The sequence below is a fragment of the Sceloporus occidentalis genome, unplaced genomic scaffold (assembly GCF_023333645.1).
Source record: "Sceloporus occidentalis isolate IW3139 unplaced genomic scaffold, rSceOcc1.0.p SCAF_42, whole genome shotgun sequence".
In the NCBI taxonomy this organism is placed as follows: domain Eukaryota; kingdom Metazoa; phylum Chordata; class Lepidosauria; order Squamata; family Phrynosomatidae; genus Sceloporus; species Sceloporus occidentalis.
The window spans coordinates 2,915,898-2,940,069 of NW_028317022.1; the positions used below are offsets into that span (position 1 = coordinate 2,915,898).

A 24,172-nucleotide genomic window follows, 5' to 3' on the forward strand; every position below is an offset into this window, starting at 1 on the left:
TAAAAATACAGTTTATACTTTGGTCTGACGAGATTCACTCCTCTCTTGTTTGGCAGCTTCAAATGGACAAGTTACCTTCGCGTCATGCTATTACTGAAGTTATGACGTGGATGAGTCTGATGGAAAATGCAATAAAGGAGGATGAAGAGAATATCCGAAATGTTGTGGGATGTGACGCAATTCAGGAGTACCTCTTAAAATACAAGGTACTGTAATGGAAGAAACACTACTACCGATAGAGTCGTGGCTGCTTCTCTATTGCCATATAATACTCCTAACAAAGCAAGAGATCAGCGCACACGCAGCAACTACTATCTAAAAATCACCTATCTGGGGCGTAAATATTGGGGATTCCGTCACACTATGTGGCCACTGTTTATCCCGCCACTACATAAGCCCCGATTGTGGCTGTTTTGCTTACCGAGGGGCAATTTAAAGCCCTCTCTGTACACCATTTATGAGGCACCTGCGTGGCAGGTGGGGTGCTTAATCCTAAGGCTTGGTCAGAATTTGCAAATAAGCACAAAATATACAGAAAGGGAAGCACACCTTAAAAAGCATACGTGTTCAGATTCCGGGGTGCTGCTGAAATGACCATCACTGGTAGGAATTAATATATGGGAAGCCACGTTTTGTCTTATAACAAATCATAGGGCAAAAAAAAAGAATTTGCTTGCACCAAATATATAAATCCTTTCACTTACTAAACCATTTCTACTTTGAGAGACATAGATGATGAAATCCTATTAGCTGCCTGTCTTGAAAGTAGTCCTTTAGTCATAAAACCCCACTCTGTATACTGCTGGTGCAACATGGACCTCTTTAAAACATTACAACAGAGGTATCCTATATTCTTTGGTGCAATTACCAGAATGTATCAGTTCCACAACCTATGTGTTTGTAGAATAGCCCTCCCCAATTCATGCCATTCCAATTTCTCTCAGTGGTTCCCCATAAAACACATCTCATACCACATGCCTGCACTTGACGGACACACAGAGGCGAGAGAAAGTGTGACCATTCTTTTTTGCTTTCCTTCATCTCAAATGTGTATATTTTGTTTTCTTTCAGGGCTTTAAGATTGACTTGAACTGCAAGCAGTTGACCGTGGACTTTGTCAATCAGTCGGTGCTACAGATCAGCAGCCAGGATGTGGAGAGCAAACGGAGCGACAAGACAGACTTTGCTGAGAAATTGGGAGCTATGAACAGACGCTGGCAAATCCTACAGGCCAAGATAAGAGAGAAGGTAGTGTAACCTCTGAGGTAGACATGCTGGAATGGTCTCATGCATGATAAATATTCCCAATTTTTTAAAATTTTCAACTTTAGCAACTTAGGTCCTTTGTTGAAAGAAATCACTTGTGCTGAGAGTCAGAAAAATATTTCTATTTACCCTGTTTTTCTTTCTTATCCTCTTTTTTGCTGAAATACTACATAGGAGCCTTGATAAAATGTAAAGATTCTGATTAAATGTCTATTTTGCGGTTCCTGCACAGATCCAGATGTTGGAAGGGTTGCTGGAATCTTGGACCGAGTATGTAAACAATGTGCAACGCTTGAAATCTTGGTTTGAGAAGCAAGAGAAAAAGCTCAGGAAACAACAAAGTATTGGTGACCCAGCTTCGGTTCAGAACAGCTTAAAAGATTGCCAGGTAATGGTCGCTTGAGCAACTAGGCTTTCCTTTCAACACCAGAAGTAACTTAAAAGGAGTGGTGGCTGCTAAAATTGATATGCAGGTGGTCATAATAACATATCCAATTTACACATCATATTAAAAGTAAAATTTTGTTTTGGATCAAAGGTGATCCATTTCTTTTTGCATCATTTAACGTATTTAGATACTGGTACTGGATTTGTCTTAAGTTTCCCGCTTCTTTACTATTCTAGTGGAACAGTTTGTTGAATGCAAGGTATACATAGCTACAAGTGGCAATGCCAACAATGTGAAGCTATTTTTTACATGTGGCTCTTAAAAAACATATTACAATCAAAACAGCTACTCAAATTGTAAAGCAGGGTAGCAATATTGTTTGGCGTAGATTGCTAAGCCTAACTTAGGTTAATGAGTGAGAAAACAACTTTACTTTAGATCCGAAGTGTCAAACACCAGGCCTTGAGGGCCATGACTAGTTCATCTTAAAATGAAATATTCAAATCCTTATTTACTTATTTTTTAGGAACTTGAAGAGTTGGTGAAGGTGAAAGAAAAGGATGTAGAGAAGGTTGAGCAGTGTGGGCTTGCCTTGATTCAGAACAAAAAAGAGAAAGTCACCGCTGTAATAATTGACACGCTAAGAGAACTTAGCCATTCTTGGGCTAATCTGGATCACATGGTGAGTTTGCCTAACTTTGAGTTGTTATAATTTTGAACCTTCAGGTGCATGTTAACATACCCAAAAAGCAGGACAGCATGGTCTATTTTTTATTTGACCCAGTAATAAAAGTAGTGATATACATTGGCTTTTTGTCTTCTCTGAAAGAAACTACATTAGGTCCTCCAAATGACATTGCCTTGCTCAACAATATTAAAAACTTCCATATTAAAAAAATTCTAAGTATATGCACATGTTTTTGAAAATGTATTAAGTTTTGGTAAACATGGTAGCTTACATTGGTAAATGAATAGACAAAAAAGGAAACATATTTCACGTGGCTATTTGGCTTATAGCTCATTATAGGACATCTACAGTGGACAAGGAAAGTTCTCTACAGCATAGTTTTAATCTATAGTTTCAGAGGCAACTTTCTTAATTTCAAATGGAAATGGTAGAAAACAGTTTTTATTAAGTATACGGTATATCTTGGGTGAAAGGGTGTTAGGGCTACCTAGATGACAGAATAAATTTACTGCTATTATTGGAAAACTAGTATTGCTAGTACTAACGCTATATTCTGGCCTAGGCTTCCCAGTGTGCCGCTGATCAACAGGCTAGTTACAATGGAGATTTCTGATCTCCCCAACTGTCCTATTTACAGTGTGCTATGGATCACCCTCCATACCACGCTGGAGCTGGAGCTGAAACACGCTGGCTACCATTAGAAATATCACTCTATTGGAAATGACGGGGGCTGTGTTTTCTTACAAGATTCTTTTTATTGTACAACATGTCATTTTAAGGTTCAAAAAAACAATAAAAGATATCGATGGTTATTTTTTTACATCATTTTATGAGTAAACCAATGAGCTGTATCGACGAGTGGTCATATTTATCTTGTTTTAAGATTTCGCCGGAAATGCAGATCTCTCAATTATGTTTTTAAGGGTTAATTTGTATTGTGTTTCCCTGCACGATTAATAAACTACACAATGCCAAAAAAATAAACTTCAAAGGTACAGTGTTCTGTTTGGTCCGGCTATTATCGTTATGTGGATTGAGATGTAGTGTAAATAAGATAGAACAGGGATTGAATTCACAAAAGCAGGCTCCTACCAAAAATGCTAAAGCTTTTGTTCTTTTATTCCCCTGAAGACAATGAAAGGATAATAGCAGAAGAAAGTCACTTTTGTTTTATGTCTGTATTGTTTCTTTTAGGTGGGTCAGCTCAAGATATTGTTACAGTCAGTACTTGATCACTGGAGCATTTACAAGGAAGTTTATGATGAGCTAAACAGTTACATTATGGAAGCCAGGTATTCCCTGTCCCGCTACAGGCTGTTGACAGGATCTATGGAAGCGGTGAAGGTTCAAGCGGACAGTCTTCAGGTGAGAAAATTGGGCTTAAAGGATCACTATTGTTGTTCCTCAAGAGTGAAACCAGCACAGCCTACGTCATTTCAGCTGACAATAGCCTGTCCGCAAAATAATTTTTTCTGTTGAATTACATCATTTTATGGTGTGGACCCCCAAACATCAGAGCACATACATTGTAGACTAGGTATCATGTCTTGAGGTAGACAAGAAATTTAGAAGCTGTGTAATGGAAAATCTTTCTGAAATACACAAATATAAGGCCTGTCTGTATACTAATGTTTTTCTCTCTTATATTAAGTTTTTGAAATCCCTGCTAATTCAGCTAATACTATCCATTAATGGGCATCTTTTCCCCAAAAAGTTTATTTATTGAAATTTGTATATTTTGGAACCCATTATATTTTCATAAATATCTCACTTAATATGGTCTAAATAATTGTGTCTTGGGTACATTGTTTCTGAGTAGTTTTTATTGTAACTAAGTGTTGTATAGTAGTCCATAGTGTGTTCCTATGACTCTGGCACATGGAGTGTTTTATTCATGAAAGCTCTTTATTTTGTGTTGCAGAACCTGCAGGGGGAGTTGGAGAAGCAAGAGAGCAGCTTAGACACGTTCAGTTCCATAACCAGCAAGCTCTTGAGCGAATGTAATTCATCTGTAACAAATACCTTTAACACTACTTTAAAAGAGGTCACAGCAAGGTAAAAAAAAGCAACTAAACATGGATGTTTTCTGGTTCTTTACTTGTTTCCTATTTTTATTGTCAAATCCTGAGACATATGAACATTACACGCGGTGGTTAAGAATCCAATTGTATGATAATGATTTTTTTTTAACAGATGGAATAATTTGCTAGAGGAGATTTCAGAACAGCTACATTCAAGCAAAGCCCTGCTCCAGCTTTGGCAGAAATACAAAGATTACTGCACCCAATGCGCCTCCAATGTCCAACAGCAAGAAGATCGTGCCAATCAGCTGCTAAAGATGGCGTCCAACAAGGACATAGGAGATGATGAAATCACCACCTGGATACAAGATTGCAATGTGAGTACATGCAAAACTGATGGAAATATACTGATTTAAGTGTAATTTGTATTAGATGAGCTTATTGGGAGTATTCTTCATCCCAGCAATTATACCTTAACTCACTTAATAACTTAATTAACTCACAATAATCTTTTGTATGTCTTTGTAACTCAAAACAGACATAAAAAAAATGGAGGTTACAGTATTAATATAAAAGAAAACATTAATGAAGCAGGAGTGGGAGAATGTCTACCCTGTCATGGATGGGTGTCTCTGGATCTTTGTCAGGCAGGCACAGACAATGAAGGCTAAGCTGGTTTCCCAGTACTGCTCCCCCATAGAAAAACATGGCGAGAACAGGCACTTCTTTTATTGGTTGCCTTTCACCATAGAACAATATGGAGCAGAATGGATTTAATAGATAAAAAAAATAATATGTTAAATCTTGTGTTGTGTCATGACAGTCTCTTCCAGACAGACAACAACATTGCCTTAAAACTTAAATAGGATTTTTCACTTTTCCCAAATCCTACATTTTGCTGTTCTGTACAGAAGCAATATATCTGCATGGTGATTCTTCCTCATCTTGTTATCTCCCACCTGTTAAGTTGCTGACTTGCATTGACTGGTTCAGGCATCCCTTGAACGTTAACAGGAAACTGATTATATGATCCTAGCCCTGCCATAGAGTGTCATAGATCTCAGCTTCCATAAGGCTAACTCTCAAACTAGATACCTCTGATGATTGCCCACCGAAAAAATCTCAAGCTGTAGGTAATGTTAACTAGTGAGTTTAGTTATCCTAAAAAGTATACTGATTCCTGTTTGGGTAGGTATTTTTATTATCCTGTCTTCAAAGGGTTTAGCCATGGAAAATGCAGATATAAAAAGCACTGTGGTTTCTAAAGGTGCTACTATCCATATCTGTTTCTATTGTGTGTTGCAACAGGTTCTGCTTAAAAGCCTGGGTGCTTCTAAAGGTTCGTTGGCTACTCTCAATGAGATGGGGGATCAGCTTAAACAACAAGTAGATTCTTCTGCAGCGGCAACAATCCTGTCCGATCACCTGGCCCTTAACCAGCGATTGATAGTCCTAGAGCAGGCTCTCCACAGACAACAGGTCATTCTCCAGGTATGCACAACCAATACATTCAGTTTCTGATATGTTCCTCCCATAAAATTGTCAGTAGTTTGTGTTTAAGAAGCTTTAAACAATTCTATTCAAAACTATTTTAATAATTTCACTCTTACAGGCTGGGGTTCTAGATTATGAAACATTTGTAAACAGCCTAGAAGACCTTGAAGCTTGGATTTTTGAAGCAGGAGAGGTATTGAATGGACAGGATCCCAATCGATCATCAGATCTCTCAACAATTCAGGAAAGAATGGAAGAGCTTAAAGTATGTGACTCTTCAGTATAGGAAATGGAAAACTTTTAATTAACCACAAAATTCTAATCTCATCTAATAATTATGTCTTCAGAGACAGATGTTGAAGTTCAGCAGTCTGGCAGGAGACTTAGATCGTCTGAATGAATTAGGCTATAGACTACCTCTAAATGACAAGGAAATTAAAAGGATGCAGACTCTAAACCGGAATTGGACCATGATCTCTTCACAGACCACAGAGCGGTTCAGGTAAGTTTTAAAAAAAGTATAATATAAACATATAATATATTTTATATGAAAAAGCACTTTTAATACTTGCAGAGTCTTGCGTCATAGAGTTTTGTCTCTCACCTCCATACAACCCATCGCAAAAACTGTGGGGTTTTTTTACTATTTTTGTCTCTCTGTACAGCAAACTGCAGTCTTTCTTGCTGCAACATCAGACTTTCCTGGAAAAATGTGAGACTTGGATGGAGTTTTTGATTGAGACCGAACAGAAGCTTGTGGTGGAAATTTCTGGAAACTACCAGAGTCTGTTAGAGCAGCAAAGAGCCCATGAGGCAAGTATTGAGACGAAGCTTAATGCGCTATTAAAGGCCGAATTTGGTTCATTATCTTTGCTGATAACATTTTCGACATGGCTGGCCATTTTGGTGTGCTTGGCTTCATCATTAGGCTGTCAATGCATTAAGCCAAAAGCAGTGCCTTTCATGAGTAATACAGTATTAATTAACATATTAATTAACATTTTAATATTTAAATTTATGTCCTAATGTATACAATTACCAATACTAATTGTATTTATTTTCTTTACCCAATTGCTTGTCCTGATTTATTTTTCTAATTTACCACTACAACGTCACATCATCTGTGATCCAGCCATTCTTAATGTTAAATATTGGCTAAAAGCCTTCCAACGTATACCCTAGGGGTAAATTCCTGCTTGAGTTCAAGATCAGCAATCTGATTTCTCACTTGGTCAACCAGTTATAGGATAATCATAATCTTTATTACCATGTATATTCTTGCATTGGTTGAATTTAATAGCACCACCTCTGTCTTTATTGCTCTGGTAAAGAATCTGTAAAGAATCCTTTTCACTGCATAGGTGACAACTTATTTCCTCTATAACAAATGACTTTTTGTTCTTTGTACAGAACATAATAATATGTAATGTTCTTGTTGTCCATTGACAGTTATTCCAAGCCGAAATGTTCAGCCGCCAGCAGATTTTACATTCAATCATTGTTGATGGACAGCGCCTACTTGAACAAGGACAAGTGGATGACAGGTAAGAGGGGTTCATCAAGTGTATTAAATTAAATAGCCAGGTCATGAGCTAACAGCCAGGAAACGAGACACGATGTGCACTAATAGAGCAAAAATACAACTGACAAATACCTCCCAAGCCTCAATGCCAATCAGGAACTCAAAGCAAATGCATAAGGTTGACTGTGTCTTGCTAGGCATCCTACCTTTGGCCTGGTATGAGTGTTAAAAGTATGTATACAAGCAGAAAAGTTTTTTTTTTTTGTTGGCCAATATTGAGAGTAGCAAAGGATTACTGCCTTTATCATTCATACTGTTAAATAGCATCTAGTATATGCAAAGTGGTTATTCTCCACAATCTAGCTTTACTGTGTGTTGCTAATTGTCTTATCATTCTCCCTTAGAGACGCATTTAACCTGAAACTAACATTACTTAGTAATCAATGGCAAGTAGTAATACGTCTGGCTCAACAGAGAAGAGGAATTATTGACAGCCAAATACATCAGTGGCAGCGTTATAGGGAGATGGCCGAGAAGCTCAGGAAGTGGTTGGTGGAGATGTCATATCAGCCAGTGACTGGTCTTGGGAGTATTCCTATCCCACTTCAACAAGCCAGGGCCCTTCTTGATGAAATTCAGGTATACTAAAGATTTGTCACATGTATTTTAGTTATTATTTTTTCCTGAAGACCATTAAATGAAATATTAGCTTCTTGAAAACAGATCTGTGTTTCAGGTTGGCAGGTTCACCATTTATCCAATCAATGTCCTGCCCTGAATGGATTCTTCTCACGCATGTTGGAGCGTAAAAAAACACGGTTGTGGTTTGGTGTTTTAACTACTTTTTTTTACTAATTTACAGCTCAAAGAAAAAGTGCTTCACAGACAGCAAGGGAGCTACATCCTGACAGTCGAAGCTGGGAAACAGCTGCTCTTGTCTGCTGACAGTGATGCGGAGGCCACCTTACAAGCAGAACTAATGGATATCCAAGAGAGGTGGAAGGCTACCACAATCAGGCTAGAAGAGCAGAAGAGACAGTTAGCATTCCTACTAAAAGTATGTTTTAGGATGCTGATGTATGTGCTGTAATAGTGTATAAGGTCTGTTAATTTATTCATTCAACACTTAATGGAGGTTTGCATTCAGATGCATAGGATAATGGACACTGCAGTGAGGCTACTGTTATCTGACCTCATAATTTAGGATGCTATTTGCATTTTGTGCATTCTGCAAGTTTTTTTGTGTGGGAGTGAACATAAAGGATGAATCGCTGGGAATTCATATGGTCTCTTAGATGTCTTGTTTTGTTCCCCGGTATTTCATATGGTTTCCAGTGCTCTTTGGTACATCAAACTGAATAATGTTTGTGCCAGCTATGCTTAATTTTCCTTTGCTATTAGATGGTTAAGGTGAATCTAAAGGTTTAAGCAGTTTCACGACTCCTGGCATAGAATCATATTGCAGCTTTACAGAGCCTTTGGATGTGATCCAAGACTTTGCAGGATTCTGGTGTAATGTGCAATTATATTAGTCTCCTTATGGAAACAGACCTGCAGTGACTGCTTGCAGGATCAGCACTGGTTTGCTACACTGGCTCTGTATGCAAAACAATATATATATATATATATATATATATATATATATATATATATATATATACATACAGTATATATATATATATATATATATATATATATATATCCTATACTTTATATATTCCTATAAAAACTTCTTTTTTTTTTTATTCCAGGACTGGGAAAAATGTGAAAAGGGAATTGCAGAATCCCTGGAAAAACTTAGGAACTTTAGAAAGAATCTCTCACTACCTCTACCAGAACACCATGATGAGTTGCATGCAGAACAACTCCGTTGCAAGGTAAATACATTATTTTAGCCCTTAATCTGAATTGAGTAGAATTGATGTTAACATAGAGTTTTCGTGCTCTGTTTTGCTTCAGCCACAGACATAATGTTCCATTTGTATGGGCTCACCTCCCTAGGCTGAATGTTGTCAGCCTCCTTTTGAGAGACTCTATCCCCCAAATTTTGCTAGCTGTGACTATGGCGGAATGATACAGTGCAGTAAAGTGTTTTGTTTTTTTCTACACATCAGCTAAAACGCAACAAAAATTGTTTTTGAAAAGAAGCAAAACAACTTTTTTAATTGTCATTAAAAATGTAGTCATGTTGTTTTACATTTGTTTCCAGGAACTTGAAAATGCTGTTGAAGGGTGGGTAGAAGATTTAGCTCATCTTACACGCCTGAAGGATTCGTTCGCTGCTTACATCAATGCAGATGATATTGCTATACTTAATGAGCGCATTGAGCTGCTGCAGCGGCAGTGGGAGGAACTCTGTCACCAGGTGATTTGACCACTCTCCTAAAAATACTTTTGGCAAAACATCAAGGGCATTTTAAAATGAGCAGTTAGCAGAAATCAAGTGGACATGAAATGTTGCTAGATTTAGGAGTACAAAAATCTTATTATTTTAAAAAATGTTGTGCCTTTTTTAATCCCCAAAGGACCCGGGCTATGCAATGGAATCTGCTTTAGACTGACTGCTCGAGTCTGAGCAATATTTACAGATGACATACCAAGTACGTCATTGGTCCTGTACAACCATCATTTTACTGCTGGGGGGGCTCCCAAAAGATTGCTATGGTCTATGGAAGTAAATTTGTGTTTATAGTCAGGCATAGAAGAAGAACTTGAATCTGTGGTTGCCTGCAGCACCAAAAATCCTAGTCCAACCCTAAATGGGATAGACGTATCATCAATTTAAGACGAGAACATGGACTAAAGTGCGAGTCTTTACATGAAGAAAATGGTTGTTATGTGCTGTTAAATTCTGTGTCTATTTGGTGCACATTCTTCCGGATTAGAACTCCGAGATTTAGATACAAACGGTTTTCAGCTTCTGTGTTGAGATTTCACAAAATGCATTTCTTTCTGCATGAAACGTCCCACCCACTACCGCAGTAAAAAATATCCAACAGAAGCAAAGGGATTTTAAATATCATCAAGTCTTAAGCTTGTCGTCATTGTTTCCTGGGCTCTGAGGTGAGAACCACAAGAGGAAATGTACCATTACTGAAGTTTAAAGTTAAACAGAGCGTAGAAATAGTTCTTTTCTACGGATAGTTATGCTGTGATGTTGTGGGTCCCTTCTTTAAACATTTCTGCCATTATTCTTGGCAAGAGGTAAGTGTCCATTGGATATTATTTGTGAGGTCAAGCTAGAGAAACAGACGTGAATAAAAGGCAAATACCTTTTTTTGGTGCCTTAATCAGAAACACTGCGGATGTTTCTATGATGCTTGCATGTTTCGCATAGATGTCTTGTGTCTAGTGCATTCATTTATTTCCCTTATACAATCAGCTTTGTGAAAAAGGTATTCCATTTGGACAGACACTCCATGGATGATAAGGATTTCCACCTATTATTATTACTGCTTGCCTATGCAACCCCTTTACTTCAGGTTGCTTGTTTTACTCATCAAGATCCCCAACATTTCGATCTTCAGGTGCAATTATGCTGCAGTTCCCATACCTTTGGCATACTTAAGAATCATGTAACCAATTGTAATTATTGTAAATTAACAGCAGCTAGAGGTCTACCTCTTGGCTAGCCCTTTGTTTTCTCAATTTGTAAAATTTGTAAAAAGAAAAGACAGCCTATGCTTTTTTTTAAATAAAAAAATAAAATAAACATTTCCACAATAATAAGTAATCAAGGAATGTACATTGAATTTATGTCTTACAAATAAGCCTTTTCTCCTAAAATATAATGGCTCCCATACTTAATCAGACAAAAAAATTACAAGCCTGTAACATAGTTCTTTGTATGAAAAAAGAAAGATTTTTTTTATGTTTTATGTCATTAATATGCAAATGATTCCATCATGTGGCTTATTATTGCAGGTCTCTTTGCGAAGACAGCAAGTGAGCGAAAGGCTGAATGAGTGGGCCATCTTCAATGAGAAAAACAAGGAGCTGTGCGAGTGGCTCACTCAGATGGAGAGCAAGGTGTCCCAGAACGGAGAGTTTAAGATCGAAGAGATGATCGAGAAACTTAAAAAGGTAAAACATACAAAAAAAGAGGTAGTGGTAAGCAAAATATGAAACAGAGGTTCTCGTTATATGATAGTTGCTAAGGTCTGGGAAGGCAATAAAGATTTTCACATAGAGACTGGGGCACTTTAGTACCTATGTAACAGGAACAGCAATCAAATTGAAAGCACTGTCTTTTTCCGTCGTAAACTCATCCTCACCTTGCAGATAATGTTCTCCGGGTATTCTTTGCTTCTTAGGATTACCAGGAGGAAATCGAATTAGCTCAGGAAAACAAGATGCAGTTGCAGCACATGGGCGAAAGGCTTGCCAAGGCCAGCCATGAAAGCAAGGCTTCTGAGATCGATTACAAACTTGGCAAAGTGAACGACAGGTGGCAGCATCTGCTGGATCTCATTGGAGCACGGTAAGACACGAGTTACACATGCAGTACACATGGCTCGCTGCTTACAAAGATAACAATTCAAGGATCTAGTGTTAGAACTCAAAAGCACAAGTAAAAAAGCGTAATTATACGTTTAAGACTGTTTGACTGCAAGGCTCAGGTTTCCCATTATATATCACCCATTTTTGCTCATCAATTGAGAAGTTTTTCTGCTTTGGCATTATCATGTTCATCAATATTGCATTTCAATAGATGGACTTACAAATTGAGTAGGAAAAGCACTTCCTTCCAAATAAAAAGGAGGACAGAGTAAGGAGGTCTGTGACACAACAAATACGTGCATAGTAGTAGTGAGAGAAATACTAATGAACGGCATAATAGTGGTGAGAACTCCAGCTAGCGTGTACATGAGGCAAATGTTCTAAGTATATGTAATATGGTAGAGAGAAATGAAAAATTAAGGACAGAAGAAATTCAAACATTTAAATAGAATTTAACTAATCTGAATTTGAGTCCATCCAAGTGGACAAACACATGATGGAGAGTCTGAATCATAGGCACATGCTTGATTCATGACTTTAGTAGTGTGGAAGGCTATGGAATACAGTTCAAATGATCTGAATTCTTTGTAGCTGGTCAGTTCACTTCTAGCAGTGCCTTCTCAAATACTCCTTTTCAGTATTAGATGCATTGGGAGTGCTGGGCGGGAAGACCATTTATATGTAGTCACTGTAAATGGCTTGTGAAGTAGACTGCTACTTGGGGTTTTTTTGGATGGACAGTAAATATGTAGAGTTATGTATAGTTATGTGATTATCAGCCTTGTCTGGACAAGTGATTAGGGCTGTCCAGGTTGCTAAAGGTTTGAACTATTCATCTTTATATCAAGTTAGCGTTACAGATTATAGAAGGGTAGAACTGGAAGCACCACTGGGGTCAGCTAAATTAGGAGCAGCTCTTTTAGTAGCACCCAAGTTCCTAGCTCGACTCAGCATAAGGGAAGTGAGGGCTGGGAGAAAACAGAATTCTGGGTTACTCTGATTAGAAGTATTTAGAAGTATGTTTAATTAGATTAGAAGTATGTTTAATGTAAGGCTACATTTATCAGAATTACATTTCCTTTATCCCATACTGTACAGTCTATTTGTTTGCTATGCGCAAAATAGATTCATAGTCTCTGGATTTGCCATGGTGTTGCACAACTTAATTGTATGAATTCGATTATGTGATGTTAAGTGTCCCGTCGAAGCTGTACTCGGCAATGGTGGGGCATATGTTTACAAACTGCATTCCAGTAGACTCATACTGCACATGCTCCCGATAGAGGTTCTTTTTTTAGAAGCGTGACCATTTGTCCAGGCACTCAGTCTCACGTTGCACAGATCCGGGCACATAGCATATCGTTCGTGTGTGCCTTCACGGCAGAAGCAAAAGATTTTATTTTCAAACAAAGGGCTTTTTTAGCTGATGGTCTTGCGTTTACTGATGAGTATGTTTTTGGTGCTTGCGGCAACAATAGCCGATCTGGGGACCCATCAAATGGCAGAGGACGTTACTGAGGATCCTGATCTCCCGGACTGCGACTGTGATGTTTCAAGGCAGGATACGTGTTGCATTTTGCGTGCATGCAAATCATTGTTTTTTGCTCATGCTTGGGAATAGAAGTAATTCTAAGATTTAAGGCATCAGGAGAATGTAGTCAGCAGGTTTATTGGTTCTGATCTTTTGGCATAATCTAAGTTTCTTCTCTGGGGCTCCTTTACTGCATGCATGGACAATTCTATTCATGAAATATCCATAGACTTTCTGTTGTGTGGTGCATATTTGTCCTCAGTTTTTGGAAACAGTAACTTTAGCTATAATTCCCTTTTAAAGTGTATTATTATTATTATATCATGGAAAGCACCAAGAATTTGCATAATCCCCAAATAATAACTTTATTCCCATTGCAATATTATTTATTGAATTGAAGTAATCCTCAGTAAAACAGTTGCAATCATGTTAGTACAAAAATGTATATAATAGGCTACAGATAATTTGGTTAACTTTCTCTGAATTACTTGGTTTCTAAAATAATTCTGTGTCATTTGATTCCTTTGGCCCCAGACCTCGAACATACATTTGATTTGAGCTTGTGAAGTACATTGCGAATTCACAGGCTTCTGTAAGATGCTTTTTCTCCCCTTAAATTATGAGACACAACAGCTGACAGGCACCAACCAGCCCCGGCTCCAGACATTCACTTTCACTGGAGCAGAAGTAGATCGCAGAGACAAAATTTCCCTCCTCCCTCCTCACAAAAAGTAAACATTACTATTTTTTTAAAAATCCCAGTTATAACATAATTACATAATTTAAGGGCTGACACTCCAAAATACTCCCAAAAATTATATATATATATATATATATATATATATATATATATATATATATATATATATAAAAGCACATTTTGACCATTAAAATAACATGAGATGGATCAGAAATACAGTTTAGACTATTGTAGCTGGAAACTGACGATTAAGTTGTTCATTAAAAAACCGTTTTGCAATTATGTTACAGCTAGAAATGTGCTTGTTTTTCATAAAAACAGCAACAAAGGCCACCTAATTAGTTACAATAAACTTTAAGCAAAAACTATTAGAAAAAGGGTCTCACCACAGTCTACTAGACATGAGTTGACATAGGTGGAGAGTCTCACTCAACCGTAATCACCAAGATAATCAAAACCACACAAGTGTCTGCGCACCCAAATAATAAGTGAATAAATGTATTGATTCTATTTAATTTGGAACATTTTGGGGAGTTTGTTCGTGTGTCTTTGCGGCACCACCTCACCAGAAGGTGTAATATTTATATTTAATTAGAATATTGCGCTTCACTTTTTTGTATTTTGAGTATCGTAATCGCCAAGAATTTACCCCAATAAAATAGGATATCACCCTGTTAGCCCAAGAGAAAGGTTGATACCTTTTTTTTTTAGGCTAGACATAAAAAACATGTAGTTACAAAAACATCTCTTCTTTCCATCTAAAAAAGAGACCTCCTAAGTCCCGGAATTTTATGTAACTTTATTTCTTTTTCTGTGTTGGCTGAATAAAAAGGTATGAACTTTGACTAAAGATAATATTTATGTGACAAATCACTTAACCAGGGTTATATATTGCAATTGTTTGTTTTTGAGCGGTGTTCTGCCAGGAGGAGTTGTCATAAGTGTGACCTACCACACTTTCTGTCCTTCTATTGTTGCAAGGAGACTACCGTCTTTATAGAACTTGGCCTACAAGTGGTTTGCATTACAATAGCGTCTGGGCTTGGAATCTGTCCTGGCTGAATCTCCCCAACTTATTTTCCTCGTGTTTTGTTTTGTGAACTGGGCAACATGATAGTGTGAAGTGATTGCTGTCTGCCACGTTCTAAATTTACACAGACGTGTCAGGGGTCAATAGTGTTTTTCTAGTTATGTATTCTACTGTACAACGTGAGTACAGCTGGAGAACGGAACACCATGCATCGCTAACATTTGTCAGATGTCTGTAGGGGACAATTTATAACAGCATATGTAATCACGTTGCCAGGTCATGTCAATACCTGTCTCGAACACATGCTGCAGAATAGCGTTATGTCCTGTGCAGGTTTTGTGTTGTGTTTATAATGTTTAAAGCTCTGCAGAAACTTGGCTACCGACTTTCTGTGGCCTTTAACTTATGAGCTGATACTTGCACACCTCGTAGTAGAGTAATGAATTCCAAAATGACACCAACGTGATCCAAAGTAAAATCCAAGCTTTAAACTAGTATAATACTATGTAAGACTGTGTTCTCCTCTTGCCACAATGCTTTTATCATACCAGATCCAGATATTTGATTTTCAAAACTTCATTAGCTCCTTGCATGCTTCTTCTTGAAGTGTCATCTAAGATCCTACCCCTTAAAATATATATATATAAATTCATTTTTCTGCAGAGTGAAGAAGTTAAAGGAGACACTTGTTGCAGTACAACAGCTGGATAAGAATATGAGTAGCCTGAGATCATGGCTGGTCCATATTGAATCTGAGTTGTCCAAGCCAATTGTGTACGAAACCAGCGACTCTGAGGAGATACAAAGGAAACTAAATGAGCAGCAGGTAAACTCAAAATATGTAAGGTACACTCCTCTCTGGAGTATAATCGTGAAATAAACGGTAAAAAGCATTGGCACCACATCGCAAGATGTTCAAGTACTGGAAACACACTTGGTTGCCAATGCTCCAACCATGGATGTCAGAGAAGAACCTCAGTGGCTTCACTGAAACAGGTATGGTACCTCAGCTAAACCAGTGAAAGTGAATTAAAGCTTCTATTTCAGCATATATTAAAGTATGCAGAAAATACCGGCTGAATGTGTCCAGAAAAGTGTACTAAGATGTTATACGACACTGTGTTTTCTACCTTCTACATGGTCAAAGTGTCTTTTATTGTAGTACATATATTTTGGTGAGGTTTCTGTCACAGGACTGGAGTGACAGTTCATTGCTAAAGTAGCCTTTCCTGGCACCGGCGGTAAGTAAATATTGGCTGTAGACCATCCATTCCAGTAGGCAAGTACGTCTGATTGATTTGAAGTTCTAGTATGTCATTCACAACCTTTCATTTTTTTAATTACAGACACAAAATACACTCTAATTTGCATTGCATTGCTGGTCATTCAGTCCTATTGGGATTAACAGTGTTCAAGAGCTTTATTAACTATTTAATGCATGCATATGCCTTAATTTTTTAATTAGATACTTTGAAGGATTATGCCATCAACATTGGACTGCTTTATGTATTTTTCTAAATAATGTGTGCAGAAACTTGACATTTTTTATGAACCTTTTGCAGTGTGCAGGTATCTGGTATACTTATAGGTGGTTTACACCTACTGTATGGTAAAGAATCTTAATTGGGAGATCAATGTAGCTTATGGCACAATGTTAACACGTTATATCTAAATAAGCCACATGCTGTTATGTAAAACCAAGCTGCGTGCAGACTTGTAGGTTAATAATGCAATTGCCAAGGTTGTTCCTGTATGGAAAAAAGGTCCCAAAGTTTACCGTAGTATTTGTACAAGAAGATTGAAATAACTGTAACTTTTGCCGCTGTATAAACAAGCTCCTTTTTTCAGGATTTGCAGAGAGACATTGAAAAGCATAGTACTGGAGTCGCTTCCGTCCTGAACCTTTGTGAAGTCCTTCTTCATGACTGCGATGCTTGTGCCACTGACACGGAGTGCGAATCCATTCAGCAAGCCACTCGAGGTCTAGACCGCAGGTGGAGAAACATCTGTGCCATGTCTATGGAGAGGAGGTTGAAGTAAGGATCTCAAATACTATGATTGTCTTTAGTGTGGGGTACATTGACATCTTTCAATCTTTCAAAAAAGTAGCAGAAATAAACCTTCCTTCCCTCAAGTCCACATAGACGGCCTATAATAGCTCCACAAGGAGAACAGAAATGACCTAGACATGACGACCACTTAAAAATATTCCACTGGAAGCAACTTAACTTTTACACCCAGAAAACTCATTAATAAAAATGACTAACCATGTTTATATACTGGGGTGCACTATTGAAAGCATCATTGTATATTTAAAAATGAAATTATTATTTAATTATTAACATTCATTCTTGCATTTACCCCTTCAAGGGGACAAGAGGTAAATCACTTGCATCATGTATTTTGAATAACTTTATAATGTTAGAACCAAAGATGCAAAACACAGAAATTTGTTGTCCGAAAACTAACGGACCAAAAACGAAACCAAAAATTTGCCCGAACGCTATTTTGGTCTATTTGCACAAGTCTGATATAAATAGTGAAGGCATGCTTTGGATATACTAGGAAGCGTGTATAATTTTAACTTCTATATACATTTTTTCATGTTTTTTTGTGAAATCTTTTTAAGTCTACAGTAACAAGTAAGAAGGAGATTAGAGGTAAATTGGAAGGGTTAAAGATAGGAAATCTGAGATAAATGAGCTCGAAAGGGGTTTAAACATAGGGAAGAGAGAAGGGCAATATTTTTTTGTGCTTGTTGCTGATCTACTAAATGCAACTCATTATGAAACAATAACATCTGGGGGCTCTGTCAGTGGCGATAATTGAATTCTTATTTCCTAATCGTTTGATGATTTATTTTGATGTTGTGGGGTTCATATTGATTATGTTGATACCGGGCAAACGGTGTGTTATACTGACATTTATCTACCATGGGCTGGCAGTGCTTTTATAATGTTCTTTTTGTTAAGTAGAGCTTCAGCAAAAAAAAAAAGCAACTGGTTTAATCCGGCAAAAGCAGTTGTACATTTATCAAGTATTAATGGCACAGCCTGGCCGGCTGCCACTTTTTTTTTCTACGCTGCAGCTGTTGCATGTAAATCATACAGTAACAGAGACGAGACGCAGGGTCCTCATCAGGTAAAGAGTTCTTACTAGGGCAAACAAAATATTATGGAAGATATAATAAAGAATGCCTATTTCACCCATAGGATTGAAGAAACCTGGAGACTGTGGCAGAAGTTCCTTGATGATACCTCCCGGTTTGAAGATTGGCTTCAGGTTTCTGAAAGGACAGCTGCCTTTCCCAGTTCTGCCGGCGTGCTCTACACAGTTGCCAAGGAAGAGATGAAAAAGTTTGAGGTGATCTTTGTAGTAATTGGGACTGGTTTTACTGTATTGAATAAATGAGGTGTTCCACTTCCCCATATGTCAAAGCAGTTCATCCTTACTCACACAACAGTATTGTTGTTTTTTTACATTGGAACATACTTGGTGACCCCCATCCACCACCGTACTTAAACCTTCAAAGGCTAACGTCCTTGAGAAAACATGAATGTCATGTATTTGCTTAGCATACTAGAAAACACAGTTAATGGGTTTTTTTCTAAGTGGACAAGCACAGTTGAACAATTAGGTCTGAGTAGGCCATATGCATTTGAAAGGAATATTTTAGTAATTGTATAATATAAGATAGATACTTTTAAATACATAAAATGGGTTTAACATAAAAGATCGGGGTGTATATGTCTTAGCTGGAGACATGTTAGAACATAATCTAGAATGATAGGGTAATAGGCTTAGATGTCATTTAAGTAAGTCTTACTGGATGGAGAAAGTGGTAATAGGCAAGCACAATGATGGAAATCCTGCAAAGGATAGGCAGTGGGCTAATCTGAATATAAATCAAGACCAAGGATCAAATAAGGTTTGAGGGGTTTTTTTTCCAGCAGAAATAATGGACAGGCTAGATTGGGCCCAATGGTTCTTATGTGTCATCAAGTTGTGTGTTTCTTTATTCAAATGAGCAGCAATGTTCATGCTTCTGTCACACAAATCTTACATGCCATTGATGCCTAGCAGTCTTCAGACAATGTATAGATACAAATTCCACACCATATGTAGATCAACCAGATGGATCAATTTGTTCAGCTACACAGAGCTTAGATGTGTTACTAGTGCTCATGATCATGAGGCATATACCCTAAAACCAACGCGTACCATTTCGATTCTTGACACTACACAGACTACAGGATCCAGACGCTAATTATTTCCGTGCTTGAAATTTCAGTAACATATTGTTCTGGCCTAAAAGTAACATCAATAAAAATAAACAAAATGTCAACTATTAAAAGAATACATCAGTAATTGCACTAATTTGAAGTGCGTCCGCCAATGAAGCTTGCTGTATAACCTAATAATCACTAACTGTGTATCGCTCTGGCCCATGCATGTAGAAGCTGCAGTTATGCTTCAGCTGTCTGAAACCGTCCCAGCTGCCCCCAGTATAACACCCATTGTGTTACAAGACACAGCAACTTGTAGTTAGAAAAAAAAAAAAAACACTCATTATATATAAATGTCTAAGTATTTTTTTAAACGGAACGGGTGCCGCATGTGTGTGTGTGTGTGTGCACAGCATCATGCAAAGTGTGTAATCCAGCACTCTGACACATGGTAGATTAAAACAAGTGTTTTAATGGTAGATTAAAATAAGTGTGAAGTAACCCCCCCTTATGTAGTATTTTGCAAAACAAACAGGAGCATTTGGCAGGATGGTGTTTTCCCATGTAATATAATATCACCTTGATGACTGTTATTCCGAGTACTCATGCAATAGCAATGGGACAAATGTTTTAGTCACTGATGATTAACTAGTTACATCTATTAATGACTGTAGCAATGACCATAAGAAATACAGATCAAGGAAACTTTTTCTGAAAATATGGTATTTGGTGAGATATGTTAAAGCTTAAAAGAGAGAGAGTTTAATGCCCCAGACAGCGTCACCAAAAGAAGTATCCGTATTGAAGTACTTTGTGGTACTTTTGGATACTATTGGATACTATGGTAAAAGATCCATGTCTTTTCAGCAAAATAGAAAATAATTTAGTAAAATAATCAAAAATAAGACGGTAATGAACATGTAGAAACGAATTTTTTTTTTTTAGCAAATTATATATCACAGATTCTTCGGGTTCTTTTGTTTTAAACCAGGAGTGTCTTGTTTCTCACCTTCATCTCTCCAAGAATGGTGGGGATTCATAAGTTTATGTCGGTTTTAATGCTGTTTACCTACTGCCCTAAATTTATTTTTATAGTTAATACCTAGTAAGTAATTCTACATTGTAGAATAATTGTGTTTGGTAATAATCAATATCAGAGTGATCATAATGATTTTCAGTATGTATGTATGGCATGGCAATGCTTTTTTCTAGTGTGATTTTTATTATAGATTTTACTTATATGTCTTCAGGCATTCCAAAGACAGGTTCATGAGAGCTTAACTCAGCTAGAGCTCATTAACAAACAGTACCGCCGCCTCGCCCGGGAGAACCGCACAGACTCGGCCTGTAAGCTAAAGCAGATGGTCCATGAAGGCAACCAGAGGTGGGACAACTTACAGAAGAGAGTTGCTTCCATCCTGCGGAGGCTGAAGGTCAGTGTCAAACAACAAGCAATGCTAGGTAGTTAGCCTACCTACCATATAACTATAGATGTTTTACTGCAAGACACCTCTCTTGATTTTTGGAAGAAGACAAAAGTAATCACCAGTTCTGATGTAATTATCTACAGATTATGTTCTGAAATAATAAGAAAAAATTGTATTGCTGTATTACCCAAAATAAAATTGAGTTTTTAGTCAAAGATGAAACATTTTATGAAACCAACACAGAAAAGGGTGTTTTCAACTAATAAAGTGTGTTACTCTTGATTTTTCAGCATTTTATTGGTCAACGTGAGGAGTTTGAGACAGCTCGGGACAGTATACTTGTCTGGCTAACAGAGATGGACCTTCAGTTAACCAATATTGAACATTTTTCAGAGTGTGATGTGCACGCAAAAATAAAACAACTTAAGGTAAGCCATCAAGCCTTAATCAGTTACTGTCAGTTGCTTTTAGAGGATGCTGGCTAGTTACAATTAATGTTAGAATAGCAGATTACAAAATGTTTTCTTTGTTTTAACTTGCTTAAAACTGCCTTTTAAAAAATGTCCACTGCAGTCTTCTGTTATAAATAAATCAGACAAGTTGGATGATGGGAGCATACGGACAGCCTAATGTTAAAAATCCCAAAGTGCATAAATATCATCATAACAATAAAACAATTTCCTTTCTCAAAGGCCTTCCAAGAAGAGATATCATTAAACAACAGCAAAATCAATCAAATTATTACCCAAGGAGAGCAACTAATAGAAAAGAGCGAACCGATGGATGCAGCTGTGATTGAAGAAGAACTGGATGAACTCAGGAGATACTGTTTGGAGGTCTTTGGTCGTGTTGAGCGTTATCACAAGAAACTGACTCGACTTCCGGTATATGACACATTTTTTTATGTATGCATTTTTATAGTAATTAAGAGTGAGGACGTACAGTCTTTGATATATATTAACTTTTTTCCAACTCAACTCCTACTGAACATTTCAGCTTTTTTGTTCCTCCTCATGTAAGTACAGGTGTCAAAATGCTCTGAAAAATCCCCTTAACGTATAATAAGACTAAGATCCAGATCCCCCGCAGCACTGAAGGGGACCTGGATCCTCCTGTCTGGTAACCTCAGCTGCTGCTGGCACTTCCACCGAGGCTTCTATCATCGAGTGCTGGTGAAAGCGCAGGCAGCAGCGGAGGTTGTCTACGCGCATCGCGCATACCTTCCCCTGCTGCTGGGAATTCTCTTCTCTGGCACCCAGCGAACGTCCACTCGATGGACGCAGACAACCCCCGCTACTGCTGGGACTTCCGCCGAGGCTTCTATGACGGAGCACCGGCCTCACATGACCTTCTGGTGTTCAGTCAAATAATGTACCACCTTTAGTAAATATTCATTTTAGTCAGTTCTGCTTTATGAAGTTCATCTTGATTTTTATTTTGTATGAAATTTGGTGTCTTTGAAGCATAAAATAAATTAAGTGGTCCATGACTCTTTATTCCCCTGCCTATTATTCTTAGCTGACTGATGATGAGCGTGACTTCTCTGACCGAGAGATGGATTTGGATGATGGAGCAGATCTGTCTGATATCCAGTGGCACACAAAGGCCACGGGTGGAATAATTTCACCACTGCCTTCCTCCAATCACTCATTGTCGCTAATAGTGCCCATGAGAAGTGAAAGATCAGGTCGAGACACCCCCGCAAGCATGGACTCCATCCCATTGGAATGGGACCATGACTACGATCTCAGTCGAGATCTTGAGACAGCGGTTGCTCAAGCACTACACTCAGATGGGGAAGAAGATCAACAAGATAAAAAATATTTCCTTCAAGGAGCATCTGGTATTACTGGTAATAAAACTTTCTCACTTTGTTTCCATTGTAACAGACACATTTATTTTCCTAATGTAGTGAAATATGATATTATTTTGCTATTCTAGTTACCTAGTCTAAAATAAGATTTTTACATGCATAATATGGTAATTGTTGCAAGGCCCATAGTCTGGTTTTGGCATGTATTCTTACATTTTATGTAATTCTTCTAGCACCCTTTACCGAAATGCCCATTTTGACAGTAGCTTTTGACAGAGATTAACAGATCTCATGAGTTGAATTTGTTATTAAAACCTAATAAAAAATAGACTGATGACTAGATAATTGCACCAAGCATCTCTGATTTCATGAGCTGATTTCTCTTTTAAAAATGAAGGAGAACTAGGCTGGTGACTTGGTGATTGCACCAGGCATCTCAGATCCCATTATCCCAAGTAATTATTTTTTTTTATTAAAAATGAATTTGAACTCAACTTACAAGCTGGTGTAACAGAACTGCTATGTCACAAGTTAAGTTCCTACTCATTTTATAGATGCTCAACTCAGCACTTGCGCTCTGTTGACCTTAATGTTAAAGTAGGCATTCTTTTACCTGCAGGAGAAGACCAAAGACCTGCAAGGTGTTGTATAACACTATGTGTTAAGAAATATTAACAGACATGCTTAATATGTGTCGAGTATGATTTTGGATGTTTGTTATTTTATGTTGTGTGTACCACTTCTACTTGATTACAATGCTTTAAATCTATTTAAGGCAACCTGTATGTTTCTTCTTGTTCTGGTTTTCTATAAACTTTAGTAAACTAAATCTGCAAAAAAGGAGAGTTTGTTGTCCTAGTAAAACTACTTTCACTGTTTCCATCTTAAATCAGTCTCATCCCACATTAAACAAAGTTAATGACTGAGGGGGATCAACTAGCTTCTAGAGTATCGTCTATCAGTTATAATATTATTCAAATTTAAATATAAATTTGAAATCTTATTGAAAATATGCAGTATTCTATTCATTCCAGTATCCCTGATTTAAGCCTTTGGACTCTGTGTGCACAGATAGTGTCCATATTTTGCAGTGCAGGACCGACCATGGCTTTGAGAGTCACAGCTCTCAGCTGGTGTCCATTCTGGGTCATATTACTCTTGTTTTGACCCTTTGGTTTTTAACTTGGAAGAGAAACACATCACTACGTACTCAGACTGTACTTTATCTTTACAGATGTAGAGATTCCTGAAAGTCCAGAAGCCTATATAAAAATTACTGAGAATATTCTGAAAACCTCTGGTAGGCTAAGGGCCAACTTGGAGCCTTATTGTCACCATTACTGGAGAAGCACCACCCTCATATCACTGCTTCAACCAGACCATTCACCTAACATAGTGCAGGAGAACATGCTTTTTGTTTAACTAACATTAGCCTTTGAAATAAATACCTAACAAATGCAGCCATCAGGAATTTAACACTTAATAGTAAAGGCCATAATTAATGTTCTTGTCTGTGATTGCAAATATATAACGCTTACTGCTAAATTACAGTTCAGTGTTTTTGTT

At 37.6% G+C, this 24,172-nt stretch overlaps 1 protein-coding gene across 2 annotated transcripts in view; it reads left to right on the plus strand.

Annotated features, from left to right (window-relative positions):
• LOC149289873 (nesprin-1-like) overlaps positions 1–24,172 on the plus strand; it is a 129,969-nt gene that overhangs the window by 86,010 nt on the left and 19,787 nt on the right. Inside the window, exons 93-118 of one of the 2 annotated variants that reach the window (XM_089490176.1) lie at positions 57–206; positions 1,072–1,248; positions 1,499–1,654; positions 2,181–2,336; positions 3,537–3,707; positions 4,264–4,397; positions 4,536–4,740; positions 5,672–5,854; positions 5,976–6,122; positions 6,205–6,359; positions 6,523–6,670; positions 7,307–7,401; positions 7,784–8,018; positions 8,242–8,436; positions 9,131–9,256; positions 9,589–9,744; positions 11,304–11,462; positions 11,693–11,859; positions 15,804–15,966; positions 16,989–17,176; positions 18,353–18,503; positions 20,617–20,799; positions 21,084–21,221; positions 21,486–21,677; positions 22,312–22,645; positions 23,841–23,906. In XM_089490176.1, coding sequence (XP_089346302.1) covers positions 57–206; positions 1,072–1,248; positions 1,499–1,654; positions 2,181–2,336; positions 3,537–3,707; positions 4,264–4,397; positions 4,536–4,740; positions 5,672–5,854; positions 5,976–6,122; positions 6,205–6,359; positions 6,523–6,670; positions 7,307–7,401; positions 7,784–8,018; positions 8,242–8,436; positions 9,131–9,256; positions 9,589–9,744; positions 11,304–11,462; positions 11,693–11,859; positions 15,804–15,966; positions 16,989–17,176; positions 18,353–18,503; positions 20,617–20,799; positions 21,084–21,221; positions 21,486–21,677; positions 22,312–22,645; positions 23,841–23,906 — 4,330 coding nt within the window. Of the gene's footprint in view, positions 1–56; positions 207–1,071; positions 1,249–1,498; positions 1,655–2,180; positions 2,337–3,536; positions 3,708–4,263; positions 4,398–4,535; positions 4,741–5,671; positions 5,855–5,975; positions 6,123–6,204; positions 6,360–6,522; positions 6,671–7,306; positions 7,402–7,783; positions 8,019–8,241; positions 8,437–9,130; positions 9,257–9,588; positions 9,745–11,303; positions 11,463–11,692; positions 11,860–15,803; positions 15,967–16,988; positions 17,177–18,352; positions 18,504–20,616; positions 20,800–21,083; positions 21,222–21,485; positions 21,678–22,311; positions 22,646–23,840; positions 23,907–24,172 lie in introns of those variants that run through there. The other variant, XM_089490177.1, reaches the window with a different exon arrangement.